Source organism: Kwoniella dendrophila, chromosome 10 (genome assembly GCF_036810415.1).
Source record: "Kwoniella dendrophila CBS 6074 chromosome 10, complete sequence".
NCBI lineage: Eukaryota > Fungi > Basidiomycota > Tremellomycetes > Tremellales > Cryptococcaceae > Kwoniella > Kwoniella dendrophila.
This window is the reverse complement of record NC_089485.1, coordinates 1,402,966-1,420,589: the sequence shown is the minus strand read 5'-3', so window position 1 is coordinate 1,420,589 and position 17,624 is coordinate 1,402,966. Positions and strand designations below refer to the sequence as shown.

The following is a 17,624-nucleotide window of genomic DNA, read 5'->3' as shown; positions in this document are numbered from 1 at the left end:
TATCTTGTAGCATTTCGGTAGACTTACATGTTGTATGTACTGTAGTATGTTAAATCTTCAAGAAACTTGTACAATTAATGTCGTTTCTCAATAGTATAAGTAACCCATGTTGTTCCAGATATTATGCCATCCAACTTAACCCGTCTTTCAACTCGGTACGGTAAAGATTCGGACTGTTGATCGTTCGATCATTTCTTCAAAGGATATTCATCAGCAAAAGGAAGAATTCTGAACTCAATGCAGGATCGTAAACTTTGCGGTAGTCGTCAACTTACAATAGGTTGGGTTGAGTTTAAGTAGGAGGACAAGGGAGAAGTCTATTTGCGGGCTTTAGCGAATCAAGTTTTCGCATCCGTCTTTACTTTGTTATACTGTATATGTTATGTTTCCGTAAGAACAGCGAACTCAAGAACGGAAGAGAAGGGATTGAGGGTCTGGAAGGAGGGGAATAGGGGGGAAAGGTAACTGAAGTCCGCCAAAGCCATAAAAGAAAAATCAACTGTCTAAAAGGGATGAGAAAGTTAAAAGGTGAAATTTCCGACTTCGCTTATCTTGATCCTGATGTGGATGTTGAATTGATCGAAAATTTGTATTCCAGAATAAAATGCAGTACCTTGACCGATGGCGACGCTGAAAAGAGAAGGCCATTGTGAAGGGAACAAACAAGTCAGCCATCATCTTGTATAATTGAGCTAAGCGAATAATCTTATTTTCACAATACTCAACTGGCGTCCCAAGTCGAGATTTGAACGAACAACTTGAATGTATGTATGTATTCAGTAGAGTTATATGGAATCTTACGATATATATATATATATATTGTAGGTATAGATTTGAAAGACGTTTTCTACTATTTCTTGATATGCAAAATCTATAACAACTTTACCACTCGAACATTCCATTACTATATATCTGAAAATAGAACTCAATATAAAGTATGTCGTCAAAAGTAAGTACAATTTCTTTAGGCTTTGACTACAGTATTGTAGTGTTAAGTCGATATGAATCTGATGTCTTCTCGTTACATTGTCATTGCTCAGAACAACTCTTCAAGCGTGACCAACGGATCTTTTAACGATGGTTCAACATTTATCTTAGGTAGATTCAACTTTTCAAATAAGGTTAAGCCGAGTTGTAAAATCAGATGTCATTTGTATGAAAGATATCCATTAGATGATAGAAGTAGACTTATTGAATATCGATCTGATCTGAATAATGAAGAGCAAAGTTTTTTAGATGAATTACAAGGTCAACATGGTGAAATGGAAGATACAATTTCTATTCTTACTGGAATTGATTGTCAACTTGAAGGAAATGATACTAACGATAACAATGATAATGACGATGCTGATAGATTATCAGCTTTCAAACATTATTTATCACACGTTGGAACTCAATCAATCATTAAACATCCAAATAATGAAAAAATCGCAAATGAGTTGGAAATTAAATTATATCCAATTTGTCATGATTGTACTGTCACTCACACCAAAAGTAACACTGACGTCAAGGATATATCAACGTTTTTTGCATCATCAAAGGCTATAGACGCAAGTTCAGATCCATTAGGAAGAAATAAGAACGCTGAAGAAAGAAATTGGTTAAATATTGTTGAAGATAGAAAACAGAAAGCTTCAATATGCCACTAATTCTGAAAAAGAAGAACATAAATCTTTATTTAACTTGTCATATGATTAGATTTTCCTAAAGAGATACTACTGTTGATTTGGCGAGATACTCTGTAGTCATTAATAGTAGTGGTTCGAATACATACATACGGTATTTATAGCTATGACAATGCGTGATGTTCAAGCGATGATCATACTATAGAGCTTTCTTGTTCTTTCCAATTAACCGATATATGTATATTATAATTGTATTAGGGTTATAAAGCATAAACTTGCTCAAATCTCTTTCGCTTAGACCTTTACGGTACCTTTCCAGTGCCACTTTAACTAATTTCTAGATTATATATGGATAAATTACCCTTCTGCTTTCTGTCGCTGCGCTTACTGTATTGTATAATTAGGCTCCACGCCAGGTGAACTTCTTCGGAAGTTAACCTTTCTTCATTATGATGGAGAAGTGAATTGCAGGCGTCCACATGCTGTATGTAATCCTTGTATTTTTGAAGACAATAATAGAATGTTGTATCGATCGACTTCACAACGAAGGCCACACACAGCGCCGCCTTCCTCGTACTTCGAGGTAGGACTTTCGATCGAGTTGGTAGACCGAAGAGATCGAAGGCGGGCGGACACTGTATGGTAACTGCTTTATCAATGCTTTGTGTTCGAAGGGACGGGTTGAAGATCTCGGTAAAAGGTAAAGTGAAGTCTAGTCAAATTTTCCAGAGCTCAAAATTCGGACAATCTCCTTACTTGTAAACTAGTAGCTAAGCGAAAACAAACCTTTTTGCTACAACAGTTTTTCAATCCCGACTATGATACAGCGGAGTACTGATTCGGCTTGACAGTACGAGTTTAACCTTTTTGTTCGGACTAAGCACAAAGCATAAAGCAAGAGAGCTGCTGAGTTATCGTAAAATCGGATACTGTACGTTTTGTTGTAAGCCGTCCCTACGTTATACCATGCAAAATTAGCATCCCCGTATAGAATATGTATATACAGGATATAGAGGGGTTAATAATCAGTGAAGAGAATCATGCAATTCCTGCATCAAAACTGTACAGAGAATTGTCAATCTTTGCGCACTATTGTAACACTTTCTTCCATTGCACATAATCGATATGTCTACTGTAAGTGCTTCTTGCTGATTTTGATACCAGGATTGGCCGTCTGCTGACAAACTTACCAGACCAGTTCATCTCAAAGGGGTGCATCAATCAATATCCCAAGCGATTTTGACTCGCAAGCTTCTACGGATAATCTTCCTGGATCACGTCCAGTTACAGGTATAAATATGTATTTCACTCCACAATACTCTCCAGAAGATATCTATCGATCATCAAATTTACCTAGTAGTGATTCTTTGAATGGTGATGATTTTATATTCTTTGAAGAAATTGAAAACCAATATATGGGAATTCAGAATATCCTCGATAGCGTTAAACGTGATTATTCTTTTTTGTCTGATAGTCTGAATGAGATACAAATTGAACATGAAAAATCATGGTGTCATTATATATCGCATATTACAACTGAATCAATTATCAAGAAATTCTCTCAAGATGCTAAAGATAGAAGGATTCAGCTAAAAGAAATTTGTTCTTTTATTCCTAATTCTGAACCTTCTCCTTCTCAATCATGTAAATGTAAATGTAAATTTAGCGATATAACTAACAGTAAATTTGAAAGTGAAAGTGAGAGTGAGAGTGAGAGTGAAAGATCCAATAATCTTGACAAATCATACTTCTTTTCAAAAGATTTATCATCAACAATCGACAAATCAAATTTATCAAAGATGTCAAGAGATGAAAGTGAATGGTTTCATGAACCTAATCAATATTGGAAAGGCTTAGAGATTCGGTTAAATAGGATGTTTTCAGACTAACTAAGCAAAAATGAGATCGGTCTATATTTTTCTGAATAAGGTGTTGGGGTTATTCCCGGTAGACTTTGAACCACTGTGAGCAAGATCACATACAATTGTATTACACTGTATGGTGAGATTTTTCGGTTAAAGAGATGTACATAGATCATATATACATCATTTATGTATACATTATTTGATATCCCTATCCGAGGAGAGAACAACGATGTTATTGTGTGATAGCTTTCTTAAAGTCGTGCATTTCTTTTCTTAACCAAGCAAGTGCTTGATCACACCATTACAGTACACACGTTACAGTATGTAGAGAATAAATCCAATACGAGCAAATTCACTGAAATCGACACATACATTCAGAGTAATCTCCTTTGACATCCTTTCTCCATATCCTAAAAGAACAAAGGAGGATCGACTCATAAAAGTCGCTCATAAAGGATGTTTCTGGAGGGGTTGAAACTAATTGCTACAGTTTACGTCTGAATCTGTGTCTCTGCTTACTCTCGTTGACATGGACATTTAACCTATTCCAATCACGATGAACGCTAGGTCAGCTTGCATCAGTATTGCTGAGATGAGTTTATAGTAGTGACAAAAAAAAAAACACCCTTACAATTAGTGATTATACATAGTATTCAAGACACTTTAAGCTGTTAGGTTATTATTGGGTCTATATAATATATACTTAATCTACCGTCCATGGTCCATTTTAATCGGCACAGTATTTTTTTCTTTGGCTTGAAGTCAATTAGCAACTACAGAATTTCCATCCAGCTCGAAATTACTATATTCCAACTGTGAACAAAAGCTTCCAAATCACCTTGATTATTCTATTTTCAGTATGTTTGTCTCTTTCCATATTCACACAGCTTTCATACAACCTAACTGATTCACAAATCGAAAAGAGATAATATTCAGTTTCTCTCAAATCTGTTTGAAATATAAACCCCTCAAAACCTCGAATATTGGCACAGGAGAGGATGAGCGTGATTACGATAAAATGGATTTTATTAATTTTATCATTTTCCATCTTGGGCAGAGTGGAAAGTCAAAGTACGAATGCGACATGTATATCGATAGAAACGAATTCATGGATGTTTAATAAAGATAATGAATCGCCTTGGTGAGTCTTGCGTTGAAAACCAGAATTCTCATGTTAAGTCGTGAATACTGTATAAATAATCGCCGCATTCACTCAATATGCTGATACCGTATCTATTGCTAAATTCAGTCTAGTTTGGTCAAAAATCCAATCATTATGTTTATCTTCAAAATCATATATAAATGTACCACCTTTATTAGATCAAAGTTATGGATATAATTTACCTACTGAAAAAAGTACAATTTGTCAATGTAATTCTGTATCATATTCTTTAATGGTAAGTTGATTTTTCATTTTCTCCAGAACACAAAACAAAAAAAAACAAAAACAGAAAAGAATGATAATCTTGGGCGAGTACTGATGATCTTACTCTACTGTATGAATAGTCAGCATGTGCATTATGTCAACATGCAGAAACTACGATACCTTCGGAAAACAATTGGTCAAATGATTGTAAATCATATACCAATGATGGGTAAGTTCTGAGCTTTGCTCATTTTCCAATCGGTTTGATGGAAATACTATACCAGCCACTAACTGATTGATTTTTGTGGTTGACGCCAAATACTGTAGTCTTGGTTTCGATGAAAGCGTTGTTAGTATTCCGAATTTCGCTTATCATTAATGGTCAGGAGGCAATTTTGTAGCAGGTCAGTTAACTATAGTCTAAGTTGTAACGATCAATATAGATATGAGATTGACATGTACTGATACGTAGAAGATTTTTACCTGAATAGAAATCGCAAAATCAGTCAATACACCATCGCCACCTTCACAGACTTATTCAACTACCTTATCACGTAATTTCCCTTCACCAACTTCTGCTTCTTCAACTTCGACCTCTCCATCATCTTCCTCTTCAGCGACTAATTCTACCACCACAACTTCCGATCCTGGTAAATCAGAAGAAGCAGGGGGAACATCCAGTAAATCCGGTACTTCTTCTTGGGGACCTATATTAGGTGGAGTAGCAGGAGGTATAATTGCTTTGGTATTGTTAATATTATTGATTAAATGGTTTATGACGCGTAATCAAAATCATCCTTCCTCACCTTCAGGCAGTAAAAATAAACGTATACCTTATCCATATCCATTTCATCAACATGATGACAAAGAAGGAAATGTTGTTGTTGATTCACGACGAGAAGGTGATTCATCATTTTTAGAAATGTTAAATTCCTCTAAAGAAAATTTATCTATAAATTCAAATTCTAAATCGAAATCAAAGATAAGTTCAAGATTTAGTAGAAGTAATATAAAAACCAAAAATAGAGAAGAAGAATTGAAAAGAAGAACAGCAGAATTAATGTTAAATCCAAATTCATTTTCTGATCCTAGAACTGCTCCTTTACCTTTTACACCTTTATCTGAAGAACAAAAATTTGATTTATCCCAGATATCAAAATTAAACTCAAAATCTAATACCAAGATTTCTACTAAACCAAAAACCAAATCAATTAGATTCGATCTAGGACCTAATAATAAAAATAATGGTGATATTCTTATTCCACCTAAACAAAGATATTCTCAAGCATTTTCCGATTCTTCATTGGAAGAAGAAGGCGTATTGTCACCTGAAGATTTTAAACAATCTGAATCAGCTTTTAGATCAAATAATAAAAGTATATCTCCATTACCACCTATATATCAAGATAAATTCACTATAGATCATCCACCTTCAGTCGATTTTAGTTTACCTCCAACATCGCCAAGACCAGATAGTGAAATTGATGTTAAAACTTTACCATCAATATATGAACCTAAAACAGGTGCTAAAACATATTATACAAGAAATTCTGATTCGGGAATGAGTGGAATGTTTAGTCCAGAAAGTTCATATCCAATTACAGCAGCTTTGACTACAGCTAAATCAAAATATCCATTAACTGGAAATACTTATAAGTCAAGTAAATATCCTGAAAGTCAATATACATTAGATAATTATCCAGCACAGGAAACTCTATTAGCTAAAGTAAAACAGAAAAATGGTAGGATGATAGACGATGATTCAGATTACGAAGAAACTATCGGTGCAGCTTTGGGAAGTGGGAAACGAGGTAGTTGGTGGGATAAAAGGTGGAGTAAAGGGTCAAAGTGATTTGTTAGAGTTTTTACGGTTGTACCGTTTTCGTAGGATATAGTAGATTAGTGATAGACTGTTTATGTATAATATACGATCATCCTCATAAAGCGATGGCTGATCTTGCTCCCATGATCGATTTTCTTTATCTGCCCTGATCTTGCTTACTAAAGGTTTGCTTCATTCATGCAGATTTGGCAAGACTTCCATCTCTATTTCTATATAAATTGAAGATCAATGATATCCCAGTCGACTATGCGTTCTGTCGTTCCACTCAGTTTGTCTTAAAACTCTATTTTCCTCTTGATTATTGTATCTTGTCATATATTAAGGAAACGCAACGAACCTAGAAGAGGAATACTTGATCTTCCAGTTTTGAGACTGTTCTTGGTGCAGGGTAACCGAGTTCTTTGAGGTGACCTCTGTTGACAGTAAGGAAGGGGGATTTACAGGTAATGGTCAGCTATCTACTCGATTTTCCATTCAATACACCCGTTCTGACGCAACACTCACTTCATAGCGTTCAACATTGGTGGTGGACCACACATCAAGACTTTATGACCTTCACCGTGGTTTGAAGAACCAACACCACCTTCTGGCATATGTTTTTCGATCATTTCTTTGGTGACAAATCCAACACCGCCGCTCCAGTTAGCAGGTGGTTTGTTGAGAACGTGCTATGACATATGTAAAAGATGAGTATCGCTGACCTTTCTGCAGTAAGGCTCTGAATTACGCAGCGAGTTACTAAACTCACATAAAGAGTGAATCTACCATTAGAAGAAGCTTCTAATTGTTCTAATTCCTTTCTAAGTAAAATATCATCTTCTTCGACATTAGCGTAGATTAAAGCTAATTTAGTTTTATCGGCTGGGTTTTTGAGGGAAGATTTGATGATTTGGTACATTGGTGTGATACCTGTACCACCTGAAATCATGAGAAGAGCTGGAGCGATATCGGGCCTATATAAGATACAGACAAATCAGAAAAATGTTTTTTTTTTGTAGTTTACCGAATAACATGATAATACTTATAAAGGACAGAAGGAGAATTATCCTACTCACGAATAATGGAATTTTCCTTTGGGACCTTTGATTTTGACTTCTTGACCAATTGTAAGTAATGAAAGATATCTTGAGATGTTACCTTTCTCGTAGGTCTATATACCAGTAACCGTAAGCTATTTCACCTCATGTAAGCGGTAGAGGTTATCAATTAGCTTACCTTCACGACCAAATCGAAGTGACCTTTATCATCATCCAAAGTAGTTGGAGTATATGATCTGACTACTTGTTTACCATCAATTTCAGCAGCTACTGAGATATGTTGTCCAACTGGAAGACCAAGTGAATCTGTTGCTCGAGGAAGGGCAAACTTGTAGCTGCATAAAAGGCGTTGATATATACGTGAGCCTTCTGTGATATTGATGAAGTAAGCTGTACAGTGTATGACTTACAGAGCAGTATTGTGAGACAAATGATCCTTAGCAACGAGTTTGAAACTTCTCCATTCTACTGGATCAAGTACTTTTCTGTTTTTACCACCTATGTTACATGAGTCAGTGTCAGTTTAAAGCATTTCCTCTTGCCGGTGAGCATTGAGTCATGGAGTGGATGATAGCAAGACGCGTGAAATGTCCAAATACGCGGCTATATTGAGAAGATTACTCACTACTGTTGATGAAGTAAGAGATAGCAAGGATCAATATCAATACAGCTGTACCTGCTGGTTGAGCATATTGAGAGTATTTTTCAAGGATAGCTTGGAAATCGACAGCCATTTTGATCGATCTTCCTTATGGTTCTTTTGATGCTTAAGACCAATCTGTTTGGAAGTGAATGGAAAACAACAAGAATAGGTTGAGAAAAGGAATACTTTTGCATGGAATGGAAAAAAATCGGGGATGCAGCAATAACCATGACACGATGATCACTACCCCTTTATAATGTTGGGGATTTTATAGAAAGCACGCGCCTTCTTAGCTTCTTATCGGTAAATATCAGGCTCTTCGGGCGAAACAAGTAGCAAGTGTACCTGATATTCCGATTGTACTTATTGTTTGGCTCCTGATCGTCGGACTTCGGCGCAGTTAATCTTGATTGATAACAAAAAGTTAAATTATTATTACATTATTACCGGGCATACGATGTTAGATGTACTATATATATATATGGTCCACCTTTGTACTTTACTCTTGTATTTCTATCCATTTGGACCACCTTTCATCGTTAACTGTATCATTGATCTCTACCCATATTCAATCACATCACAGGTCGAGCCAGCTCATCAATCGAAACATTATACAATCCTGGCTATCTGTGTCCACCATCAATTGCGTCAATTCATACGATAATGGCTATACCGACAAAGTCTTGGCAAATATAGCGCAGCAACTTGGTTAGCAGAACGCTCTTTGATCCTAGGTCAAGAGCTCAGTGAAACAATCAAAAGAAAGAATATCTTGGATCTTTGGTCAACATGTCAGCTGGACGAATAGGAAGCTATATTAGACGTATAAAAAACATTACTAATCGTATACTTGGACCGTCACAACCAATAGATGATTTAGATATACCCTTACCGAAATCTTCAATAGTATTATCAACTACAATAGGTGAAAAATCATATACGTTTGAACCTGATAAATTTTTCAATAAAATATCAATACCATTAGGTATATATCCATTTTTATGTTTATGGATAGGATTATTTATAATTCTAGTTAGACAACAATATTATTTACCTAATTCACCACAAATCATTAGTTGTACTGCTGCTCCTTGGAATGATTTCCCACCTGATACATGTGGTCTAAATGGTACAAATTGTTTGAATGATTTGACTGAAATCAATGATAAATCATTTAGATGTTTAGGTGGTTGTAAAAACTCAAAACTTGGTAATTCACGTTATATAGGTTCAGAAAAAATCAATAATGTACCCCTTGTTATTGGTGGTGGGGATGTAGACAAGACTTATCGGTGAGTGTCGTATGAGCTTCACTATTTCAGATACCTTAGTTCACAGCTGACGACATCTTTTTCTGGTCTGTTTCCTTTTTTGTGAGGTTAGAGCCGATTCATGGGTATGTTCAGCAGCTTTACATTCTTCAATAATCTCATCAAGTTTAGGTGGATGTATAAACTTCCATTCATTACCTCATCCAGAAGGATATTCGAATTACTTGTCATCCAATTCACATTCTATCAATTCAACAGCATTTGAACCTCATTATCCGGGCGCATTCAGATTATCAAAATATTCAAGTATAAATGGATGTTTAGATTTACATTATATAGTTACAGGTTTCAATGCTTTTTGTTTACTATTAACAACATTACTTTTAAAACCTAGATTAAGTTTGTCATTTATTATACTATTGGTTTTAGGTTATTTCCATTTGATTTTATTTGCTAATCCACCCAATGCACAATCACCAAATTGGGAAACTATATTTGCAAGATTAACTCCAACTTTGATAGCTGGATATTGGATGTATAAGATATCTTTCAAGAGAACTTTAATAGGTTTTCGAAATTTACCATTCGAAATCGCTATTTGGCAAGGTGCAGGTTTTTGGATTGGTATAGAAAGTTCAACTATTTTCAATAAGTTACCTATAACTAGATTAGGTTATGATTCTTTAGATCCTGCAGGTATCATTTCATTAGTAATCATTATTGTCATCGTAGTCATAATAGGCTGTATACAAGCTTGGCAAATGAGGAAATATGGTTTATTGAGGTATTATCTTTACAGGTAGGTCTTCTTATGATGCTCAAATAGTCGTTTTTTTTTTCGGAAGCTAATGATTTTATCTGTTGAATATCCAGATATATTCCCTTGGTACCTTTACTTATCATACTAGCTGTTATACCGAATTACTCTTTCCGACCTCATCATTATTTATTGGCTTTGCTAGGTATTCCTGTTGTATCTTTGCCAAACAGGATATCTTTATTCCTCCAAGCATTCTTCTTAGGTTTATTCCTAGATGGAACAGGTAGATGGGGATGGGATGGTATAATACAACTTACAGGATCGGTAAGTGATATTGTGTTTCCATGGGTTTCACATCATATATCAGCACTGTGCTAAGCGAATCTATCTTACATAGCTGGTCGGAGATGCTAATACAGGTAGTTTCGTTCCCTCGTTCTGGAGTAATCTTACTACTTCTACAACATTATTCTGGGATCCAGTCGATGTTGTTGAAAAGATACATAATGTAACCAGTTACTCTATCTTGATAGATGACATACAGCATTTTGCCAATTATACCAATCGATGTAAGTGACAACCGTACGTCCTATGATCAAACGGTTGTGCATGATATTCTGACCATTTGGATTACTGTAGCCATCGATATGACAACTTTGGGCTTGACCGCAGGTATCGATCATTTCGTCAGGTTAGCTGTAAGTGCCAATTTTTTTGCAATCGTGGTACAGTATGATATAATTTGGAAATGTCAAGCTAATCTGTTACAATTCTCAGTTCATCGCAAATGGGACATCGTTAGATATCACGAAACCTGTAACGTGGCACGCTAATAGTTCTTGGTCGCAATTGTGGGATGTAGTATAGGAGGGAATAGGTAACTCTACCAGTGCTCTATGAGCAAAACCGGTTTTCGGATGAACGAGGAGTTTCAATCAAGATTTCTCGTAGTCATTGTGCTATCTGAATGATAGAGGACAGAAACGGATTAACAGGAATTTTCGGATTCAAAACGGGACATTTCTCTGCAAAATTATGAAGATTGTATTTTTGTAGGGTTATATACTATACATGTTGTAAGTTCAAAAAATAGGGTTCAGTTAATGAGAATATACTATAATTTATTGTTAATTTTCAGTCGATGAATCAAGTGTCAACATATTATGAGTGGGATCGGTAATTAAGCTATTGAAGATTATAAACATTGAGTATTTAACACCTCAATTAGCGTTAAACAAATCATCAAAAATAACTTCTTCACCAGGTCTAATCCATTGTTCCTCTCTGATCCTTCTTTCAACCTCTTCTCAAATTAATAAAGACCTATCAAAGTATTCATCATCTTTCTTATTACCTTTTGAATACAAATCCATAATATATTGATCAGGTAAGAAATCTGATTTTTTAATGATTGATGATTTATTCAACTCTGCATCGGTATGGTTAGGTTTGTGAAGAGGATTAAATGGATTTGCTAAATTATAAACTTCAATATCATGTTCAGCACCGTCATCTTCCACCATTCTTGTTCTCTGATCAGATTTTGCTTGATGAGCTGAATGTTCCAAATTATTACATGATTCACTTAACCAGAAAGTAGGTTTTTCCATAGAGGTGAAAGTGGGTAACACGCTCAAATTAGACTTTTGAATCAATAATTTGTTTATACCTAAATGAGATAAATAATGAGTATATCTAAATTCTAAATCACATTTTTGATTATACATTGTTCTACGTGTAAAATCATAATGGGTCTTAACAGTTTGTCTTTTATTCAATAAAATACTTCTTATTTTAGTTATTGTATCATATACACTTTGTTGATCGTCATTAAATCTTGTTAGTGTTATTTTATCATTCTCAGTTAATCCATCTACTGGATTGGTAATATGACATATTATATTAGATATAGGGCAATCGAGATATGAAGGATTTTCTTTATCTTTTAGTTGTTCAATACAGATAAAATCTTTCGTTTCACCGATTGATGAATTCTCGCTCTCGCTATGAGTAGGAGTAGGTAGAGAGTCAAGATTGAATTTGGAAGAAACTAATTGGGATAGGTTGTACTGTAACGATACCAGCGATACCAATTAGTCTGTTGGCTAGTCACCGTGATAGAAATGATAGATACAGTATAGTATGGTAGAACTCACTTCTGCCATTGTGGTACTGTAGTTATCCTTTATATGGAGGTGAGTACGATATCTGTGAGTTTGTTTGAATGTCAAAAAGTTGCGTCAAATGGTGAACATCCTGTCGAAAATCTCTGGCTTTAATAGGATGACAAACAGTGGACTGTACTGTATATCCAGACTAAGTTACTGCGTTCACTTATTTCGAAGGATTGAGTCTCCTTTCATCCTAAACAGAAGGCAAACTGTAAGAGGGCTACAAAAAAGGAAACTTGATATATTATACATTCATATGATGTCAAATCTTCGAATGATCTACTGAGCAGGAATGCAGATCTTTTAAATCGTGACTTGCATCCTTTGTGAAGGTATAAGGCTATCGACAACAGTAATGTTACCTATATGTAAGGTCCAGCTTTTCCGATGATTCAGGGGCTACGACATAACCGATACTGGACTGTATATCAGAATAAAGGTTACTGAACGTAGTGTGAAATAGATGACCACTGTAAGAACTATTCCTTGTCTTTGGTAGAAAGAAGAAAATGTAAATCATGTAAACAACGTTTTTCCCTTTGTTATTCTTCAGTCAGATATAACATATTTTAAGCTCGGTATAACAATTCGGGATCGATATTTGAAGTGGGTATTCCTATTGATCTTGTTGATATTTCAGTAGCTATCTCTTGATTTGTGTCAGATTTAAATTAGTAGTTGTTCCCATCTCGTATAATTCTGCTTGATCTGAAGTAGTGGAATCGATTTGACTTTAACTTTGATTTGATATTGAGGTTGAGGTTGAGCGAAATTTGAAATCCTCGGAAAGTTTAACTTTTTTCGTATTGGTAGTAGTAGTGAAAATATCAGTTATTGAGGAATTGACAGCCTTGTCTTGTTTCTTTTTCCAAATTTCTTTTGATCTTTACCGAACGACTCAAAGAACCTCCAACTTCAGATTCTTTTTTATATTTACCTTGTTTCCTTGGATCTTTATCTTGGGTCGTGTGAAGTGAAATTTCGGAGGAACAAATTGTGAAAACGTTATTCTTTATGTCGGACTATTTATTGTCATTGTATCAATCCCTCCGAATAGCTATCCCTCAATATAGTAAACCTCCTTTCAAGCGGAATAAGTCTTTTCTGGACCCTCATTCTTCTATACGAGTATTTTAGAGTATCATGGTGCACAAGGCGGACTTGCAATTGAATGAGCGTACTTTCTTTCAAACTTCGGAGCAGATCTACAGCCCTCATTCTAACTTCGGTAAATGACCTAACGACATACATTAGCAAGCAGTTCTTGCGATACTACATTGAAGCTACTAACTACTCTACCACATACTCGTACAGGTTGTACCCAGAATTCGGTAAATTGCGGGTAGTCCTGGTTAGTGCCACATTCACATTCGCCACCATACATGCAGTACATGCTTGTAGCAACAATCCGGTTGACCAGGAATTCAATTATCCGATAGGAATTATCTTTCAAACTTACCATTTTGTCTCTTTTGAAACACATCACAAATCTCTCAATATCGATACAGGTAGTCTGTAGTCTCTAGAGGAGGCAAGATGGAAGCTTCTTCATCTTCCAGCAGATCAGAATTGATACGTAATGCTGTTCTCTTCTTGAATGATCCAAAGGTAAGTTGATAATCAGGCAGGATCTCTTCTCTTATCCTATAATAATTGATCATTTTAATCCAATAATCACATAGGTCGCTTCATCCAGTCTAACATCAAGAATACAATTCTTGGAATCAAAAGGTTTGAATGAATCTGATATTCAGCAAGCTTTATCTCAAGCTTCAAGTGGAGGATCCTCGAGCAACGAAGGACATGTAGGAGAATACCAACCTGAAAGGCCTAGAGATCCTTCACCTAGATATGGAAATTCAGATCGTGGTTATGGATATGGGTATTCGCAACAATTGATAAATCCTCCTCAGCCGCCAAAAAGGGATTGGAGAGATCTGTTTGTGAGTAAATGTGGGTGCTGAGATAAAACGGGAATAATGCTTGCTGATTTTTGGATGATGCATGATGAAATATAGATTATGGCCGTTGTTTCTGGTGGTGTAGTTTATGGATTATCTGTTTTAGCTAAAGTGAGTGATTCGGTATTTTTGGATCCCATATTTCCAGTAGATCATTAGCTACCATCATTTACCAAAACGTACAATTAACGGTATTTATTTTATTCGATTTTTGATAGAAGTACCTATTACCACATTTACAACCCCCTTCAACAACTTCATTTCAAGATACTTCAACAGCATTAACAGAATCATATGATGAAGCTGCAAATTTGTTAAAAGAATTAACGGAAAAAACAAATTTATTACAAAATAAATTAGAAGAAGATAAAGAAAAAGTTAATTTAATTATTGAAGATGTTGAAGATACTTTAAAAAATGTTAAATCAAATGAAGAAAAATGGAGAGAAGAAATGAGAGATATTAGAAGTGAAGTTGAATCTGTTAGAGAATTAGTACCTAAAGTGAGTATATTTCCATTCTTCCAAAACCGTTTCACATCAAATTCTTTCATTTCATGGGATATAAGGAAAAAATGTGTAAAGGGAAGAAATAACATTAGTTTCAATGAGAAAAAATCACCCCTTATTCCATAACAATGTGTAATCCAATCAACTCAACTGACATTGTATTATTATATCTGTTCTAGTTGATAGAAAAACATTCATCATCTCAAACATCAGCATTAAACGATTTACAAAATGAATTACGTTCTTTAAAAACTTTATTAATTTCTAGACAAGGTTCTAGTAATGTAAATAGTGGAATGACAAATTCAACTTCTTCACCTTCATTATCTACATCATCAACATCATCATTACCAAGTAATTCAACTTCGGGAATAAGTTCAACAACAGCAGCTGCTAATGCATTATTACAACCTAGAAACAAAGGTATACCAGCTTGGCAATTACCTCCTCCATCTTCTTCTTCTTCTTCTCAAGCTAGTGGAAGTGCAAGTGTCGGAGGAAGTGGTTCTTCAACTCCTTTGAATTCCAGTGGTGTTTTAGTGGATGATAAAGGTAAAGGGAAAAATAAAGAGGAACCCACAGAAAATGGTGTTTAGGTGTCGTGATCAAGATTGGAAAGATCAATCGTGCTTTTCCTAATTTATCCTTATGACTAAACTGTATAATAATATGGCAGCATGCTTTTGAGCTTCAGGGCGTGTCCTATATATATATACTGGGACATCAAGTCGAATTGACTTTGATATCCGCGTTGGGTTTTGATCGGTCATTTTATCATAGGCATTGATACCGTATATGTTTGTTCTCTGAACTGGATTAAAGTGAGGAAAATCTCTATACATATGACTGCCCTAATTACATATATATGTATATATAGTTGATTCAAAATATTAGGTAGAATATAAGATGTACCGTCGTTCAATATACTTGCACTGCTTACATCAAATGATGCATTCCAAATTCAGCTTTGAATCTGGATTGATATCAACGACGTTTGTCCATTTGCTGTTGAATACAAATCCCATTAGCCGTATAGAACTAAACTCGTTATTCCCCATTGAGTTCTAACATCTTTTTCTCTGACTTTCACAGGAACTGAGAAGAGAGAGCCAAGCCTGTTCCTCATAGTAAGACAACCAGACTAATATTGTTATCTGATAATCGCTCGATAATCACGCTTTAATGTGAAAAACGTTCTAATCCAAACAACACTTTACTACTTTAATCTTCACCTTCAGCTTCATCGAAACTCAATATCCCCTTTTTAGCTTTCTTCTTTTTTTTCTTTTTTTCTTTATCTTCTTTTTCTTCTTCTCTTTCTTCTTCTTTTTCCTGATGTTTATCATCTGAATTACCACCACCTACTAATTTCCTTTTATTTGTATTATTTAATTTATTTTTATTTTGCTGTGTGATTATCTTTGATTTATCTTTTGATTGTTGTTGAGTTTTCTCTTCATCATTTTTCGCATTTGTTGATGAAAGAGGAGGAGGAGAAGATTCACCTTTTGCTGATTTTGATAAATGATAAATCAATTGTTAAGATAGAATATTTTCTGTATTAGCTTCACATCTAATTTATGCAAAAAGAACATGATCATATCGTGGATTGCACATATGCATTACATTATACGATCACCTCTCATATCGCAGAAAAAGAAAATTCGAAAAATAAACTAACCTTTCCTCCTTAATCTCTTAACTTCATCTTCATCCAAATGTCTACCTTGTTTCAAAACAACAATTAGAGGTCCATCACCATCTTTTCCACCACCAAAAGTTTCTCCCCATTCATCATCATCATCTTCTTCGATTTTTTTATTCGCATCGCCTTCGTCATCTGATCCACCAGCCCATTTACCTTCTTTAGGTCGACTAGGTAATAATGCCCTTTCAGATCTACCGATTTGTCTAAACTCGGATTCTGGTTCAGGTGAAGGTGATTTTGGTTTACCAAAATTTTGTAAGAATTTAGGTGTATTGGCTATGTAACTTAATCCAGATGAATATTGTTGTTTTGTAGGTCCTTTATTGTTGTTATTACCTGGACGACGTGACATATTGTTTCAAGGAAGCTTTTCTCGAACGGCGGGAATAAAAAGGAGTCTTGATCAAGATCGATTTTAAGGTCTTATTTGTGTTGTTTGTGAGATATGATATAAGCAAACGGTCTATAGGAAAAATACGATCAACAATAAGGATAAAGATGTAGGTGAAGGGATAAGCAGAATATCAACCCGATACTCGTAACATGTTAAAGCTCGACCTCCACTTCGACGATCCGAAGGTCAAATCTGCGAGTGAAGGTCTATATATATAGCTTGAATGTTCATACGCATTTTCCGAGCGACGTCACCAGTATGCAGAAGCAGAATATACGATATGATATACATGGCAATTACTCCTTCGCGTATTATGCTGTTACATGTACAAGCAGGACTTTTGTGAGCTACAGTACAGGGGATTTTAAACTATCGTTACCAAAAACTTTTCAATCCGTTACGGTTTCCATAAAATTGTTTCCATTAACCTCATTACTAAACTTAATTAGTACATCATTCCCTTCGATTGAA

General features: G+C 35.2%; 8 protein-coding genes across 8 annotated transcripts; 5 read left to right on the top strand and 3 right to left on the bottom strand.

The window, feature by feature from the left end:
* Positions 1-937: 937 nt before the first annotated feature.
* On the top strand, positions 938-1,649 carry L201_007475 (uncharacterized protein; the record flags this gene model as incomplete). Its single annotated transcript, XM_066223181.1, has 2 exons — positions 938-949; positions 1,041-1,649. 2 exons carry the CDS (start codon positions 938-940, stop codon positions 1,647-1,649), a joined length of 621 nt encoding a protein of 206 aa, XP_066079278.1.
* A 1,101-nt stretch (positions 1,650-2,750) lies between these two features.
* Positions 2,751-3,514, top strand: L201_007474 (uncharacterized protein; the record flags this gene model as incomplete). Its single annotated transcript, XM_066223180.1, has 2 exons — positions 2,751-2,759; positions 2,819-3,514. The coding sequence occupies 2 exons, from the start codon at positions 2,751-2,753 to the stop codon at positions 3,512-3,514; spliced, it is 705 nt and encodes a 234-aa protein (XP_066079277.1).
* A 974-nt stretch (positions 3,515-4,488) lies between these two features.
* L201_007473 (uncharacterized protein) lies at positions 4,489-6,708 on the top strand (the record flags this gene model as incomplete). The annotated part of the gene is made up of 5 exons (XM_066223179.1): positions 4,489-4,631; positions 4,740-4,887; positions 4,997-5,085; positions 5,184-5,209; positions 5,348-6,708. 5 exons carry the CDS (start codon positions 4,489-4,491, stop codon positions 6,706-6,708), a joined length of 1,767 nt encoding a protein of 588 aa, XP_066079276.1.
* A 328-nt stretch (positions 6,709-7,036) lies between these two features.
* Positions 7,037-8,470, bottom strand: L201_007472 (NADH-cytochrome b5 reductase 1; the record flags this gene model as incomplete). Its single annotated transcript, XM_066223178.1, has 7 exons — positions 7,037-7,112; positions 7,204-7,367; positions 7,448-7,652; positions 7,755-7,849; positions 7,915-8,071; positions 8,147-8,234; positions 8,362-8,470. 7 exons carry the CDS (start codon positions 8,468-8,470, stop codon positions 7,037-7,039), a joined length of 894 nt encoding a protein of 297 aa, XP_066079275.1.
* A 698-nt stretch (positions 8,471-9,168) lies between these two features.
* On the top strand, positions 9,169-11,277 carry L201_007471 (uncharacterized protein; the record flags this gene model as incomplete). The annotated part of the gene is made up of 6 exons (XM_066223177.1): positions 9,169-9,671; positions 9,763-10,449; positions 10,524-10,734; positions 10,808-10,979; positions 11,050-11,108; positions 11,188-11,277. The coding sequence occupies 6 exons, from the start codon at positions 9,169-9,171 to the stop codon at positions 11,275-11,277; spliced, it is 1,722 nt and encodes a 573-aa protein (XP_066079274.1).
* Positions 11,278-11,717: 440 nt separating this feature from the next.
* L201_007470 (uncharacterized protein) lies at positions 11,718-12,575 on the bottom strand (the record flags this gene model as incomplete). The annotated part of the gene is made up of 2 exons (XM_066223176.1): positions 11,718-12,479; positions 12,567-12,575. The coding sequence occupies 2 exons, from the start codon at positions 12,573-12,575 to the stop codon at positions 11,718-11,720; spliced, it is 771 nt and encodes a 256-aa protein (XP_066079273.1).
* Positions 12,576-14,117: 1,542 nt separating this feature from the next.
* Positions 14,118-15,647, top strand: L201_007469 (uncharacterized protein; the record flags this gene model as incomplete). Its single annotated transcript, XM_066223175.1, has 5 exons — positions 14,118-14,189; positions 14,264-14,524; positions 14,600-14,653; positions 14,761-15,045; positions 15,231-15,647. The coding sequence occupies 5 exons, from the start codon at positions 14,118-14,120 to the stop codon at positions 15,645-15,647; spliced, it is 1,089 nt and encodes a 362-aa protein (XP_066079272.1).
* Positions 15,648-16,272: 625 nt separating this feature from the next.
* L201_007468 (uncharacterized protein) lies at positions 16,273-17,111 on the bottom strand (the record flags this gene model as incomplete). The annotated part of the gene is made up of 2 exons (XM_066223174.1): positions 16,273-16,562; positions 16,733-17,111. 2 exons carry the CDS (start codon positions 17,109-17,111, stop codon positions 16,273-16,275), a joined length of 669 nt encoding a protein of 222 aa, XP_066079271.1.
* Positions 17,112-17,624: the final 513 nt, after the last annotated feature.